Below are 16,915 nucleotides of genomic sequence, written 5' to 3' on the forward strand. Positions count from 1 at the left end.
TCCTATATCCCGTGAATGAGAAATTAACTTTTTTGAAGCAATTGAAGAAGAACAAGAGACAGTTGGAGTACCCTGGTGAAAATAGAGAGGTTGTGGATCTCCATCCTGAATGGTAAAACCCACTGGTCACCTTTAGAATATTGGAAAACAGGATTTTACCATCCTGGTGGGTGAATGGAGGCCTCTTTTGGAAACCTGAGTGACTCAAGACAAACAGACCTACAATACTGACATTTGGAGGAAATGGTTCCAAGGCCATTCCTTGCCTAATAATTTTTAAAGCGTCCACTAGTAAATAAACTCCACTGGAAAACACAGATGCCAGCCAGTCTATTGTTGCTTACTCTTAAATAGGAAAAGAAGACCAAAGATCACCAGATGGTTGAAGAAGCTTTCTTACATGAAAGACAAATATAAAAACAAATAAGCAGAATAAAAGAAAATTTAAAAAATAAAATAAAACAAAGGAAATGGAAACAGTGCTGACAGTAAAAGGAAACATCACCAAGTGTTGATTAATATTCTCAGAGAAGATATTGTAACTATAGAAAAAGAATAGGCACTATAAAAAATCAGACAAGGAAGCTTTGAAATTAATAATTTGATAATAATTTTTTAAATCAGTAGGATAAATGGAAATTAAAATAAAGAATACTTATAAGAAAAAGAGAGGAGTAAATATAAGAAAATTAGGGAACTAATCCTGAAAACTAATAGTCACTTAACAGAAATTCCACAAAGAATGAATAGTATAGAGGAGAGAAAACTTTCAAAGCTTTGAAAAAAATAAGTAAAAATACCCAGTGTTGAATAAAATGAAATTTCTATATTGAAAGAGTATACTGAATGCCTGATACAATGGAAGAAAACAGATCCACATGAAGAATTTCATCTTGGTGAAATTTTGGAAAGCTATGGATAAAGAGAATATTCTAAATGTTTACTGAGAGAAAATCAAGTCATTAACATACAATAATGCAAATTGATATAAATCAGATGTTTCAACAATGTTTAAACTTAGGTCAAAATGGAGAAATGGCTTCAAAATTTAGAGAGGGTAATAATTTTCAACCTAGAATTCTCTATTCAATGCTTATTTATTTATTTTTAAAGAGAGAGAATGTGTGTGCAAATGAATGAAGGAGGAGCAGAAAGAGAGAGAGAGAGAGAGAGAGAGAGAGAGAGAGATTGAGAGAGAATCCCAAGCAGCCTCTGTGTCATCAGTGCAGAGCCTGATGTGGGGCTTGATGTCAGGAACCATGAGATCATAACCTGAGCTGAAATCAAGAATCGGACTTTTAACCTGCTGAGCCACCCAGGTGTCCCTGAAACTAGAATTTTATTGGCAGCTGAACTAACCATACTTCATTTGAGTGAGATTAAAGACATTTTTGAGTATTCAAGGTCCTGCATAATGGCCATCTATGGTTTTCTCAGCAAACTGTTAAAAACTGTGTTGAATTAAAACAAGGAAGAGCACCAAGAAAGAAGACCTAGGTTACATGTCCAACTTCAGCTCAGGTCATGATCTCATGGTTTGTGGGTTTGAGCCCTGCTTCAGGCTCCACTGACAGTTCAGAGCCTACTTGGGATTCTCTCTCTCTCTCTCTCTCTCTCTCTCTGCACACCCCTCCCGCTTGTTCTTTCTCTCTCAAAATAAATAAAATAAACATTAAAAAACATGATACTGATAGATTACTAGATGTATTTTTATTTTTTTATGTTTATTTATTTTTGAGAGCAAGAGAGACAGAGCACAAGCCAGGGAGGGGCAGAGAAAGAGGGAGACACTGAATCTGAAGCAGGCTCCAGGCTCCAAGCTGACAGCACAGAGCCTGAAGTGGAGCTCGAACCCACAGACCACAAGATCATGACCTGAGCCAAAGTCAGATGCTTAACTGACTGAGCCACCCAGGTGCTCTGATTGCTAGATGTTTTTAATTATACTGAGATGAATTATAGAATTCTACAGGGCAGTTGGAGACATTTAAATATAAGTCCATAAAAAATTTAGCAAATGAAACAAAAAGGCAAATATCATCTCTGGGAAAAGCAAAAAGGTACACAAGAAAGACAATAGTTAAATAATCATAACAATGTAAATACCAAATATTGATGTATTAAAAATTGTGACATTTATATCAGGTAAATGAAAGGAGATTTGTGGGGGTTAGTGGCGAACAGGACTAAATCCTTATCTTCTGTGGTACAAGGTCAATAGCTAATTTTAAAAAGTTATAGGGGCGCCTGGGTGGCGCAGTCGGTTAAGCGTCCGACTTCAGCCAGGTCACGATCTCGCGGTCCGTGAGTTCGAGCCCCGCATCGGGCTCTGGGCTGATGGCTCGGAGCCTGGAGCCTGTTTCCGATTCTGTGTCTCCCTCTCTCTCTGCCCCTCCCCCGTTCATGCTCTGTCTCTCTCTGTCCCAAAAATAAATAAAAACGTTGAAAAAAAAATCATTAAGTCAGGAAATAAAAAATAAGCAGATTAAAAAAATTTTAATGTTTATTTATTTTTTTTAATATTTTTTCAACGTTTTTATTTATTTTTGGGACAGAGAGAGACAGAGCATGAACGGGGGAGGGGCAGAGAGAGAGGGAGACACAGAATCGGAAACAGGCTCCAGGCTCCGAGCCATCAGCCCAGAGCCCGATGCGGGGCTCGAACTCACGGACCGCGAGATCGTGACCTGGCTGAAGTCGGACGCTTAACCGACTGAGCCACCCAGGCGCCCCTAATGTTTATTTATTTTGAGAGAGAGAGAGCACAAGCAGGGGAGGAGCAGAGAGAGAGAGAGAGAGAGAGAGAGAGAGAGAGACAGAATCCAAAGCAGGCTCCAGTCTCTGAGCTGTCAGAACAGTGTCCAACATGGGGCTCAAACTCACGAATGGTGAGATCATGACCTGAGCTGAAGTCAGACGCTTAATCAACTCAGCCACCCAGGCACCCCATAGGTTTTTAAAAAGAATAGGTAGAAGAGATAGAAGTGGCTGCTTCTGAGGAGTGAGATTTAGAATCCTGTTTCAATCATAAGCCTTTTAGTACTAGTAAAAGGTAAATCATGTAATATATTCTTTGATTAAAGTTTTTTCAAATGAAAAATAAAGTGTGATGGAAAAAATTCAGTCTTTGGATTCAAATAGTTCTAAGACAGCTCTAAGACAATCTTAGCTCTGTCAATTCTCTGCAGGGCCTTGGGGAAGTCCTAGTTCACATGTCTGAAAGATGCGTGTCGTGTGTCTATTTTATGGAAGGGATTGGTTTGCAGTCCCTGGGACTTCAGAAGTGTTTACTCTTTCAGTCATAAGTCAGTTGCTTAATCAATTCTTGCTCCTTTGACTAAATGGTACCTTGTGGTTTATGGGAGTTATGGTACCTTTCAGAGTCTTCAGCTTGCTCTGAGGGAATCGCTTATAGCCCAGGAGGCTCCAGTTCATTTTGGAATATTTAAAGCTAAAATGACAGAGTTAGGTTTTAATCTGTAGTATTTTACCATCTGTACCTTTTTTTTTTATTATTTACAAGAAAAAATCCCAGTGTTACAATATCTAAAATTCTATCCTTCCTTGTCCCTTAGGCTGCAAATGCAGTGATCCATCATTCTAACACTATTTACTGAGTTGATTTCAGTAAAAGTTGCTGAATGTGAATTAGAAGTCACTTCTTAGGGCATTTTCCCACACTCTCCATCTCCCCTTTGTTTTGTGCTCTCCTACCAACCTGTATTTTTTTTCTATAATCACTTATAAATGTGGTCAATGATACAATTAACAGATTAATATTTGTCTCTCCTATTAATCTGAATTTTAGGTGGGTGAGGACAGTCATAATTTTATCTTGCTTTATATTACATGTCCTGTACATCACTCATAGTAGATATTTACCTGACCCATAGCAGGTACATGATGAATATTTATTCCATGAATGAATGAGTGAATGAATGAATGAATGTATATAGTACCAAAAGGTAGTATACACAGTTTTTAAAAATGTGGATCAGAGAGTCCTTGTATTCTTTACCCAAGGCCATACAGCTAGTAGGGAAAGAGGTAAGACAGGGACCCAGGTGTATTTGTCACAGGAGAAGGTCCCAGTTGTGACCCAGCCTTCCCCATTCTACATCTAGCTCTAAGAAGCCAGTCACTGCATTTGAAGAGGTATGCCTAACAACCATCCCTGGTCCAGAGGAAAGAAGCATAGGCTGGAGTAAAAGTGTGACAGTCAGCCTCATTGCACAATTGCCTGGTTTTGGTTGGTTTGTTCCCCTACCTTATTGCTATTTAAATACAGTTTTGATGATTTTGTTTGCTTTAGAGGAAGAAAAAAAATCATAGAAGGTATAAAATTGCATATTATTTACCCCAGAGAGGAGAACAGTCCCCTTAGTAAATATGCATTGAAGCATTTTTATTTGTATTTGTATTTTTTTAAGGTGTTTAAATAGACCCAGTAGACCGTAATATCTCTTTTCAGAGTTGGTGCCATCTATTGATTAAATATGTATTTATACATTTCTTCTTCTTCTTTTTTTTTTAAATAAAAGAGACATATTTTAATCATATAATAGACCTAGAAGAATTGATCAGTAAAAATACATATTTATGTGTTTCCTTATGGAAGATTTATTAGGCATAACATTTTGAAAACTAAAATATTTCTTGATATATATTGATGTTTCTTAGTGTGAATTTAATTAAAGATGCAGGGTGTGTGTGTGCATGCATGTGTGTATTAGGAAATAGTCTGGTTGAATAAATGGGGTGTTTTAAAACAAAAAATGTAACTCACAGGAAGTAGAGAAAGAACATAAACTTTGTTATAAGAAAGAACATAAACTTGGTTGTAACAGACCAAAATGTCTCCATTACTTATCCTTGGAGGAGGAACTTGGAGATTTCTATAAGTGTGTCTATTTCTTCACCTGTGGAATGAGGATAGAGATAGGGGAGAAAACATACATGAAGTTCCTAGCATTGTGTCTGGTCCAATAAAGGGAGATAAAGGTTAATTCCTGTCTATCCAAATAGCTCACAAAGGGGTAGTGTGTATGTCCTTTTACCTAGAGAGGGGTTAGTCTGCCCTATGCATCTCAGGGTAACCTAAAATAACACTTAGCACATGGTTGACACTCAGGGAGTGCCTGCTGAGGGCGTAAAAGTCCTTCTCTCTCCTCCTTGTGGTGAAAGCCCTGTTGGTGAAGGCAGACCTGGCCCCAAACCCCGGCTCTATGTCTGAACAACTCTGTGACTTTGTGGAAGTTACTTAAGCTCTTTGAGCACTATGGGAATAATAATGACTAGTTCACTAGCTTGTTGAGAAGATAATAAGGGATATATGAAGCCAATGACAGAGGACTTGGCACACAGATATGAAATAAAATGAGAGTACTCAGAATTACGAATTTTTCTTAGGGAGGCATTCACTTTGGAAACCGAAAAACCTGGGTTTGCATTTTAGCTGCGTCATTAAGTAACTGTGTGGCCTTGGATAAATTACCTAACCTCTCTGACTCTCGGTTTCCTCATCTCTCAAAAAGTTATAATGACACTTTCTAGGAAGACAAGTCTTCAGATAAAATGTGATTGATATATTTCAAAATCTTGGTCCACAGAGGGTGCAGAAGTGATGTCTATGATTTGTATGAAGCCTTTAGTTGCTGAGACTAATTTTTCTGTTTCACACCCAGCCCCCAGCTTTTCCTCTTCCACTGTTACCACCTAGTTCCAGAAGGTGTCAAATCTGGGCCGGACCTACTAACAAGTACCCCAGCCTCAATAGACCCTGTGCACCTTATCCAGATTAACTTACATAAATAAACTTCCCCTTATTCATAGAGCTTCCCTGCTTAAAAAGATATAACTTTTTTTTTTTCTTAACAGCAGGAGGGAATTTCTAAATATCATTGATCTGGAATTCAAGGCCTCTTTTACTCTGTCTTCTGTTTACTCCCCAAAGTCCTCCCCAGTTTTCCCCTAAAGGGTTTCTGTCTGTGTCTCCTCAGCTTCTCCAACTTGGCATATCCATCTAATTTCTCTGGTCTACCTGGTCCCTCCCTCCCTTTTCAAGCCAGTTCTGTTCTGCAGCAGGTTCAGCAATTAGTTATAATTCTTATAAACTTCTATAGGATTCTAGCATGGTTCAAAGGACTCACAGATCGATTTTTCTGTGAATGGCATGTTTTCAACTTTGGTGTGTAGATTATGTGTGTGTCCATTATCTTCTACGTAGAGTCAAAAGGTATTTTAATTTTTGGCTGGTCTTTTCAAATATATTGTATACCCTTTTCAAAGAAGAGCAAATTATATTCTTTATATTCCCAGCCTTAAAAAAGGACTTTATATTAAGTACATAGTTTGTAAGTGCCAGGTGATGATTATATATATTCATCATATATTTTCTACTTGACTCATAAAGCTTTCAGACTTGTTTATAAGAAGGGAAGTAATTAATTGTCTTACTTCTTTAAAAACAAATGGGGTTCCTTTTGGAGGAAGAGAGGAACTCTGTTAGACTGAAGTAGCTTGCTGGCAATTGATTGAGGCATAACCACTTCAGTAGAAATGGTGGCTTGTGCTGTAGGACAGACCTGGGTTTGAATCCCAACTCTTATTAGCTGCATGGCTTTTAGTAAGTTGCCAAAGCTCTCTGAACCTCAGTTTCAGTCTATTAAAATCCAGGAGTGGTAAAGCCTATGTGGCAGGGCCATGGTGAGGATTAACTAAAAAGATACATGTGAATACCTGTGCTGTAGTAGGTACTTGGGGGAAATATTAACCATTGCAGTGGAGGAGGAAGGTGTTCTTACATGGGGGACAGGCACTTAAGATCTCCAACCCTGCACACACTTTGAGGTGGGAGGGAATTCAAGGCACTGTGGATCTTTGGAGGAAAGCCCAGGACAGAAGTTGTATTTTAATATATCTGCTCAGTTCCTTCTATAATACCTGAGGATCTTATCACAGATCCTCAAAGTCCAAAGAATACTTCAGGGGTAGCATTTACTCAGCAAGCAAACCATACTGCTCACAAGCATGCTTTAGGGAAGGCTACAGGCCGTGTTAGAGCAGGTGCTGAGCAGGAGAAATTCTGAGGTACATCACATCCAGAACTACTGTGGGACAGGCTGGACTGTGAAATGGAAAAGCAAAAAATGGAAGACAAGAAGCCACAGGTATTCTTTCATGGCCTCTTCCTGAAGATTTCTGATGACTTCAGCAAGTTTCCTTTTCCTTGAGATCTAATCTGAATATATCCCTGCCTATGCTGTAATCATAGCAATTGTTTGGGCTTCTATAGCATCTTGTCTTGGTAGAGTTTCAGAATGCTCTAATTGTGGGGAACTGGCCAATTCTCTGCATCCTTGGTGAAAAAATCCTAACACACCCATCTTCCTGCTGGGAAAACTGAATTGTTTCCAAGTGCTCTTAATAGCAGAATGGGGGAGCAGGGATAGATTTAAAGGTCTCAGTGTTCTCTGTGGGTTATGGCTCCTTCTGCCTCCCTACCTGGAGACCAGGAAGACAGAACAATGATAAGGAATGGATTGGCCTGGGCTTTAGTAACATTTCCTTTCTTGTTGTGTCCTGAGCCCTGCTTGGGTAAGGATGACACCAACAGTTTCAGCCTCCTCCCTACTGCCCACCGAGGCGCTCGTGTGTCCCCACGGAAGCCACACTCTGGCATACTGACACAGACACCGGTGCACACTGCCGTGCTCCGGTGAGGGGTGAGGAAGGGACAAGATTCAACTCCCCTTGGAGTCAAACCTCCCAGATAGGAAAGCGTCCGGGTGTCGCTCAGCAGAGTGGAGCCAATGCGTGCCTTGGAGGAGGTCTGCTTTGAGCCCTGTACAGATTGGTGCTGATGATTCTTACCAGTTGTGTGTATGTGCAAGAAAAAAAAAAAAATCAGAGAGGCTGCCTGCCTGCTCCCATCTCTCGCGCGCTCTCTCTTGCTCCCTCTCTCTTTTGCTCTCTCCCTCCCTTTGCAAACATTGGATTTAAACCTGCTCAGAATTCAGCACAGAGGAAGGCAGCAGCGGTAGCAGCAGCAGAAGCAGTAGCAAGCCCAGCAGCAGCTGAGACACCGCAGCCTCAAGATGTACCACCCCGCCTGCTGGATCATCTTCTCCGCGACGACCGCCCTGCTCTTCATCCCAGGTACGGGGAAGGGGTCTTTCTCTTCCTGGGGCGATTTGGAGATGTTAGAGAAGAAGAAGAAGGGGGAAAGAGGAGAGCCCAGGAGGAAGAGAGGGAGTGGGAGACGCATGTGGGGGAAAGAGGTAGGTTTGCTGTATGCACGCACACACATCCGCTCCCTCACTCACAGGCACGCAGATGCTTGCAGCACAGGATTTGCTCTCTGTTCCCGGAGATGCGATCTGTGAGCTGGGTTCGAGAGCTGCACCCTGCTGTGAGGCACCGCTGTTTCTCTGCAAGGTACCAACTGGCATTAACCAGTTGTGGTCCCATGGGTCTGAGAAGAGGGGTTGAAACTCCCAGTTGTAAATCCTTGTCGATGCTTGTGTTGGGACCTGCAGGGCAGACGGGGCATCCTTATTTCTCTCCCCATCTGCTGTCTCTCTGTTTCTGAATCTGTGTCTACCTCTCCACCTCCTGTATCTCTGTTTTTCCTGTCTCTCTTCCTGTCTCTTTTCTCTCCACTCCTCTCCCTCCACCCCTTCCTCCCTCCCTTCCTCCAGAACCCTGCCCCCCCTTCCCCCTGCTCCTGTATTTCTTGCCTACCACTTCTCCTCCTTTCTTTATCCTTCCACCAAATGGGCAGATTATACCTTTGGAATCCACAATCTTCTCCGTGTCTCCTCTGACTCCTCACCTGGGAAATGTGAATTTCCCTTGACAGAATTTGGAATGTTCTCATGGGGAAGGCTGGGAATCTGGATTTACCTGATTCTCCTCAGCACCTCCCCTATCTTATCTAATGATTTAGATGTGATTCTAGCTATCACAGCAGTTACTTGTTTGGGGAAAACAAATCTGCAGTGACACAGGTAAGATGCTGCAATACTACCAGAAAAATCTTAGTGGAAGTGTTGCAAAACCCAACACGTTTTAATAGATTTCATAATTGCACGCATGCCGTTCTCAAGCAGACAACTGAACGCCTGCAGGCATCCTTCAAACAATGCTGAAGGGACTGGTTATGCTTGCCAAGGTTTTAGGCAACATCAAAGGGTCTGTGGGGTTTCCATACTAAACCCCAACCCAGTAACGATTTTCTTTTCTTTTCCTTTTTTTTCCCAAATTGAGATACATGCATTTAGGTAAACATTCACTTAAATGTAAAATCCCAGACATATATACACAGACACAAATTCTGAGGTTCTTAAACCTTACATATCCTGATACAGGTAGAACATATAATTTTATATTTTTATATACAGAATCACTGGTTTTGATTTTTATTCTCAAGAAATGAAAGTCCTAAGTATTTCTAAGCTACCAAAGTGAAATTCGAAAAATTAAAGTTGACTGGGGAGAAAGAAGAAAGGAGTAACTTTAAAAAATAAGAAGAAATCCCTTGTATGATGTTTTCTAATTTTTTTTAATTGTACTTTTTGTAGCAGAGATGAGCTCTGCATAACCATGTTCTTGGCTGTTTTAGGCTGCAAAGTTCATAGTGCCAGATGCTGTCCTTCTTCCAGATTCAAGCCTGGGGGGGGGGGGGAGGGGGTTTGGCCAGACAATGTTGGGGGGGGGGGGAGGCAGGGCAGGGAGGGAATACTCAGTACCTGCTCCAGCCTGGTAGAGGGAGCCAGGTGGGCTCTTTGGGTCCACAGTGTGAGAAGACAAACTTTCTCCTGTGTGAGCAAGTCCCTGACTGGCTGGCAGCTATTAGGGCCTCCTCTTGCCAGATTGCGCTCCTCCCACTGTGCTGGGGTCCAAGCAGGCAGAGCAGCAGAGCTCAGGACCCTCACCCCAAGTGCTCTGGGCTGTGGGTTTGCTCTTCTTCTGGCAGGAATCAGAAAATTACACCTCAAAAGGAGAGGGGGTGAGTCCTAGTTAGCTGAAGCTGCATTGCAGTGCACCCTGAAGGAATCAGGGTGATACCTCCCTCTAGAGGTCCCATGGCACCCGAAAACGCAGCTCTACTCCATTGGTGGGGAGTGTTGGCCTTGCTTGCTGGAGAAGCCTCCATACCTAAAGGCAGCTGTGCTCAAGGGAATGACCCTGACCTCCAAGCACCTTCAGCTCTCCCTGGAATAAAGTGTGGTGGACGCAGAGCAAAGGCAGGGCACAGGGGAGAGCCTAGTGTCAGTCCTGCTTGGAGGCTGCTCTCTATGCTGGTTGTGCCAGGAGCCTGGCCTGAGAGGTCTCACAGGGAGGAGGAAAAGTTGGCTTTGTGAAGTGTATGTGGAGAGAAGGAAAACATCACTTCATGAAGGATTCCTGTGGGAAATGAAACTTGGCTGTACCCAAAAGTTCTGATTAGCAGAAACGGCTTACTTGTGACTTCCTCCTTGCTTCTCTTACTTCCTTCATTAGGATTTTAGACTTTTCTTTTTCTTTGTTTCACATGCTTTTTCTCCCATCGGGGTTAATACCAGCTCATTAGCCATTTACTTTTCCTGTGTCTAAAGACAGAGGCTAATGTAATAATGAAACCCTGACCTGGTTAGGCCTCGATGCCATTTTATTCTGCAGCTTTCTGTTTCTTGGTAAACATGTTTCCATCCCAGAATAATTTTAAGGCTAATGTTGTTGTCTCTTGGTGCCTTCCAGGAGGAGACTGATGGTCATAAATTGCTTTTCTGGGCTGACTCTCTGGGATAGGAAAGACAGTAGCAAGTGGAAACTATAATGAACCCCCACCCAAGATTGGGAGAGGGCATAGGTTGACAATTTAAGTGTCACGCCAAGGCTCAAGAAGCTTCTGAGGCCAAGAGCTTTTATGGTCCTAGGTAGGAGGAGAGATGGGTACCTGGGGGAAGCAAGTCAAGAGAAACCTGGAGGAAAGTACATTTGCATCTGAATCATGGAGTGGGGGTGGGATGGGGGAAAAGGATTAAAATGCAGACTCTCTGCCCCCATCTCAGACTTACCACTTGAATCAGCATCTCAGAACCTTCTGAAGTGCTGTAAACCCACTTGGTCTGCAGTTTAAAATCTGTGTGTCTATGATCTGCAGGATTCTTGTAGAAACCCATTTTCTGCTTGCTTTTTCCCTTCAGCTGTAAGAAATGGCAGGATCCTGGGGGTGAGGAGGTGTTGCTATGTTTAGTGGCCAAGGCTCAGTTCCCTGGAGCACAGCACAGTCCCTCTTTCCTCAAGTTCAGACCATTACCTCCTGTTTGCCCCCTTCTCCTTGGCCCTGTCCTGCTTGTGGCTTCTGTGCTGTGACTCTAAGCAGGGAAGTTAGCTGTGAAGCATCCCCATCTACCTGCACTGGACTGAGTTATGCCCCATGCACAGTTCTGTCAGCTTGGATTCATGGCCACAGCCACATCTTCCATTACTTAATCAGGCTTGGCCTGAGAGCACTGGACTTGCATAGGCAGTTCTGTGAGGTACAGTGTTCTTCTCTTCCCAGCACATGTGCTTCTTACATCTCCCTTCAGAGAAGTGCCCTGGGCCTTGGGCTTTTTGGGCTGGAATACTTGGCTTTGGGGTGAGTCCTGGGGTGGGCTCTATAGCCAAGTTTCTGTGAATTCTTTCCCCATCCCTTACTTCATCACCAGCACAGAGTTGAGGAGTTGGCTAAGATTGCCTGGTTTGCCTGAGAGACCAAGTAGGAGAACCCTTTGCCATTAGGAGTATCCGAGGCCTAGACTCACTACAAATGAGATATGAACAAGGAATGAGGATCCAGTTATGATCAAGACCTAATCATCCTTTTATCAATCATAGATTTGTGCCTCTTTTTCCCAACCTACCCTGTGGCTTTCAATCCCTTACAAATAATGGGCATGTTAATAAGGTCAGACTACATGCTGTCAGCACTCAGCACTGGCCCACTGGCAATAGCAGGTCTGAGAAGGAGACAGGTGTCAGCAGCCTCATAAAGATGGCTTTTTCAGTAGCCTGGAGCCAGGCAGTGTTGCTCAACCTGAAATTAATCAGGGATAGATCCTGAGTGGCTTGGGGTCCTGGCATGTTGCTTCAATCCTGTCTGCTCTGTGCTTTCTCTCATTCTTAGAACCCTCTGCCATGTCTCAGTAGCCTGGAAAATTACAGAAGAAAAGTCTTGAGACAGTTGGCACTTGCCTGGGTTTATTATTTAACAGCTCTGGGCCTGGGCCTCCCACATCAGCTACTGATAGCTATACCTGATGCTCACTGTGTCAAACCTGTGTCAGAGCTTCGTGGGGCAGAGTGCACATATCATGAGTTGGGATTCTGCCCAAGCCTCCAAAGGTGTGAAAAGCAGAGGACTGACAACTCTGGTTAGGAGTTCTTTGAGGTTTCTTTGGTTGGCTCAAGGTATTCTCTTGAGTCTCAGCCTACCAATCTGTGGAATGGGTTCCAGTGACATATGCTCTTGTTCCATTTAGACTTGTCCAAAAGTGTAAGACAAAAGGAACATGTCTGAATTTTTGTCATTAAAAACAAAAACAAAACACCTCATTCTGCTCTCCTAGCAATAGGGCAAAAAAGAGGCTTGTGCACAGAAGGAGACAGCACTCTTTATTGCTGAAGGAGGAGGAAGACAAGCCTGGCCCATACCAGCTCACACAGGGCTTTACCTCAGCAATGAAAATTAGCAGAACATAATTCATCCATTCATTTACTCAGTAAGACAGGTTCTAATTAAACAAAATCTATTAAGTAAGATGCTCTCCTGCCCCAAGAAACACAGGTCCAGTAAAACAGGAAATTATTCTGTATTCTCCTTTTGGACTCCCAATGAGGTATGCATGCTGACCTTGAGCTTCCCAGGCCTTGGTTTCTCTGCATTGAAAACTAGGGCAGCAGACATGGCTCCAATGGTTTCCCAAAACATTGCTTTGCAATATTTTTGGTGGGGTGGTATGGACATGGAATTATTCATCAGCACTAGACAGTGCCACTCCAGGAACCCCATCACCCATGGCCCTGTACTATGGCTTGCCTGTCCCTGGCTCACTAAATAGTGGCCCATGGCCTGCTGCCATCTGCTTGCAGCTGGCTAGCACTGGGGAGAGAGGACAGTGGGAAAGCAAAGCTTGGCTATTCCTGTCAGTGAACTCAAGTGTCAGCCCACAGATGGCCTGTGGCTGCTGACAAGCCAGGCTGTCAGAAGCGGTGAATATTAGCACATCTGGATGCTGAGTGGCACCTTCCAGACACAGGGGCTGAGCAGGCACTCAGAGGAAGGAAACAGGTTGGCATCACCTTGGGATGGCTCTGCTCCACTCTCCCACTCCTTCTGACCCTGCTATAGGCACCAAGCTCCTGGGGACATTTGTCCCTCTTGCTTTTATATTCTACTGGTGGGAAACAGAGACTTGGGCTTTGCTTCTTAATCTGTGAGGCCTTGGTTACCTCAGCCTTTTCCTGAAGGGCAGGGAGGTGGTAACACAGTGGGGCATGGATATTGTTCCATTTACCAGATTCCTATACCACTTAGTTCTGTACTGAGACAATGGTGCTTGTAGGGCTTGGGGCAAAATTGAAGTACTTCTGAGGATAGGGAAAAATGAAATCCTATAACCAGAGAGAAAAACTTTAAGACAATTTGCTTACTATTGCCTTCCTGGAGGTTTGTGAATCACATTCCCTCCTTTCTCTACCCTCCCTTCTGAATGTCAACTCACACACACACACACACACACACACACACACAGTACACACGCAGATGAGAGTTTAGCTACCCTTAAAATCATATACATAACTTCTTAAAGAAAGCAAGCCACTTCCTCTTGACTTCTAACTCTGCCTTTCCAGAACTCCCTTCTGTGGCCTCCAGGCCTTGGTGTTCTTCCTGTGGGCACCTATGGCAAGGAGCCTACAGGTTGTCCCTACCAGATACAGCCATGACCAAGATGTGTGTGTGCTTCCCCTAGTGATGCAGACACCCCCTGCAAATTGACCCCCTTACCTCTGAGCCCTTCCAGCTGGTGCTGGAGGCAGGCCTGTTTGCTGCCTTGTTTGCTATCACCTCTCTCCTACCCAGACCCTTTGGTGCTGAGACGCTAGGGACTCCCCTGCAGTCACTAGACTAACTTAATTAAATGTTTGCAAAATGCTTTGAGACACCCCTGGGCAATGTGCTGGGTAAGTGCAGAGCATTATCATTATGATGCAGGCACATTTCCTTTAATGAGCAGAGATGCTGTGCAGAGAGACCCCTGTAAAGGCCAAGATGAATCAATGCATTAGGACACAGGCCATTGATTGGAATGGCTGCTTGTATGTTAGTGGGGGATGATAAGTGACAGTCAAATGACACACTCAAATCCAACATGGAGAAAACCAGCTTGTTTGTCATTTCAAGAGAGAGTCTCTGAAATGGTCTGAGTGGTCACTTTTGAACCTTTATTTACAGGGAATTTTCACAGGCTTTACCATTCATGGGAGTTTGCTTAGTGGTTACATGAAGAATAATGATGGTCTCATGTTCTATGCTTTACCTGGAAAATTTATCTTTGGCCCCATTTGTTCCTCAAAGTCATCATGACATAGGCCAGGCAGATATTGCCCAATTCTGATCTTTGCTTTCCTTTGCTTATAACACCAGGTAGACTTCTGGTTGCCTGTAGAATAGAGTCCAAAGTACTCAACATAGTTCACCAGCCATGACCTGCCGTGGTTCTCATTTTATCTCATCTCACACCTCTCTCCCCTCCCAGCTGGTGGCTTTAATCATTCTGGAGTGTCTCAATCCCCCCAAACACACCATATTCTTTCTTTCTTCAAGGGCTTCATCTGTGAGGTTACCTGCTCCTCTTATCATGTTTCTGGCTAAACTTCCATTCCATCCTTCAGGGCTTAGCTTAAATATTGCTTCCCAGGAGAGCAGAGCATTCTCCATGCTCTATACTAGGTTAGCTCTGCCTCTTTTTTATGCAAGTCCATGATACTGGGTGCCTTCTTTCTAACATTGTGAGTCCGTATATTTTAAAGTAATTCTTTGTTTTATGTCTCTTTTCCTTCTTAGACCATGGCCCATAAAAGTAGGGAACATGTTTTGTTCTCTAGCATATCCTCAGTGCCTAACACAATGGCAGGTATTAAACAAGTGCTCCAAAAGTATTTGTTGATTAAGTGAGTAGGTGAATTGAATGGACAAATGCACAGGTAATCAGCCAAGGTCACACAAATACCAAGTGTCAGATCATCTATTCTATCATTCTGTTCCATTCCATTGAATACTCATAAGCATCTGGGACCCTGGTTCTCAGCCTGCGCATCCACTTCCCCATCTGCAGAGTAAGGACACAGAGGCATGGAGATGCGCTCTGCTAATGGCAGATGAAAATGTGCAAAGAATGCTTATAATGATTACTCACTCCAGTGTTCATGCTTGTCAATAAACACCAGCTCTGAGCTACCAACCAAACACACAGCAGCTTGGAGCTAGAGCTGCATGTTTTCAGATCTCACATCACATGGTGTGACAGACATGACTGACAGTGAGAGTCATTCCGTAAACACAGATGTGGGTCCTGATGTGGGCTCTTGCTTTAATGCAAACCCAAATTACTTAGCAGACTTAATCAAGGTGTCTGTTGAAATGGCCCTAATTATTTGAAACAGAGTCATGCCTGTGGCACCAATAAGTATACCCTTTACCAGTACAAGGAGGAATTGTGTTGTTCACAAGAAGTAAAATGTTGAGTTACAGATAGTAAGATGCTAAGAGTGGAAGAGTGAGTTATGCTTGAACAATTGAAACTTAAATGGGTTGATGTTCTTATGGAAAAGGTAAAAAGGGTTTCAACAAATCAGAAGAAATTGAAAAAGGCCTTTCTCATTCCTTGTACCCAGTCATTTTTTGTAGCCTTGCCTATTTCAGACTTGGTGTTTCATGGCTGTGGGATTTGGAATAGGAGGATCTTGCATTATTCACCTGGAAGTGCTCTAAGCGCCAAGCACATTAACTTATTTCACATGTTATTTATTGAGTGATTACTATATGGCAAGCTGTATGCTAGGCACTAGGAATTCAATGCCTGAACAAAAATATTTATGGTCCCTGCTCTTGAGAAGTTTACAGTCTAGTGGGTGAGACAGATATGCATCAAATAAATACCCATATGGTTGTGAAATCACAACTGAGAAAAGGCTTTGGAGGGGGAAATGTGTGCTGATATGATTGCCTATAAGGAGGGCTTGATCTTGCCAGGGAGGCCAGCAATGCCTTTCCTATGAAAGTGACAACTGGGATGAGCTGTGAAGGATGAAGAGTGAAAATTATCCAAACCCAAGGGAGGAGGCAGAGGAAGAGGCAGAGTGAACAAGATACACAGAGACAACACAGTGGAAATAATCTGAAGACATTCTATTGGGCTGCAATGGAGAGGTAGCGAGTGGAATGCAAGATGAGATGAGACGTCTAGGAAGAAGTTAGAAGAATCAACACCCTCCTCACCCCTAAAGTCATGTTTATCATTTTGGTCTTTATTCTGGAAGTGATGGAACACCACTGATGTGACTCATGTGGTGGGGGTGAAGATCATAAGTTACATTTCTGACTCTTGTTCTTGTTGCATTTGCAGAATGGACTAGAGGTGAGCAGACATGCAAGAGGTAGGCCAGTGGGAGGCTACTGCAGTAGTTCAGATGGGAAAAGGCTGGTGGTGCATGGAACGGGGAGATATGGATGACCTGAGAGACTTTATAGGAATATCAGAGGCGTGCCTTATATGTTTGAAGAATAAAATCTAAAAGTAAACCCACAATAAGCTGACAGCCTTTTTGGGGAGCATTAAGAAGAGAATCTGTCCTCAAGTTCCTGCTCACAAGCCACATTTTTCAG

At 43.1% G+C, this 16,915-nt stretch overlaps 1 protein-coding gene across 1 annotated transcript in view; it reads left to right on the forward strand.

Annotated features, from left to right (window-relative positions):
• Nucleotides 1–7,678: 7,678 nt before the first annotated feature.
• OPCML (opioid binding protein/cell adhesion molecule like) overlaps nucleotides 7,679–16,915 on the forward strand; it is a 1,060,877-nt gene continuing 1,051,640 nt past the window's right edge. Inside the window, exon 1 of the mRNA XM_027036945.2 lies at nucleotides 7,679–8,157. Coding sequence (XP_026892746.1) covers nucleotides 8,097–8,157 — 61 coding nt within the window. The 5' untranslated portion in view covers nucleotides 7,679–8,096. The remainder of the gene's footprint in view (nucleotides 8,158–16,915) is intronic.

The sequence above is a fragment of the Acinonyx jubatus genome, chromosome D1 (genome assembly GCF_027475565.1).
Source record: "Acinonyx jubatus isolate Ajub_Pintada_27869175 chromosome D1, VMU_Ajub_asm_v1.0, whole genome shotgun sequence".
NCBI classification, from domain to species: Eukaryota; Metazoa; Chordata; class Mammalia; order Carnivora; family Felidae; genus Acinonyx; species Acinonyx jubatus.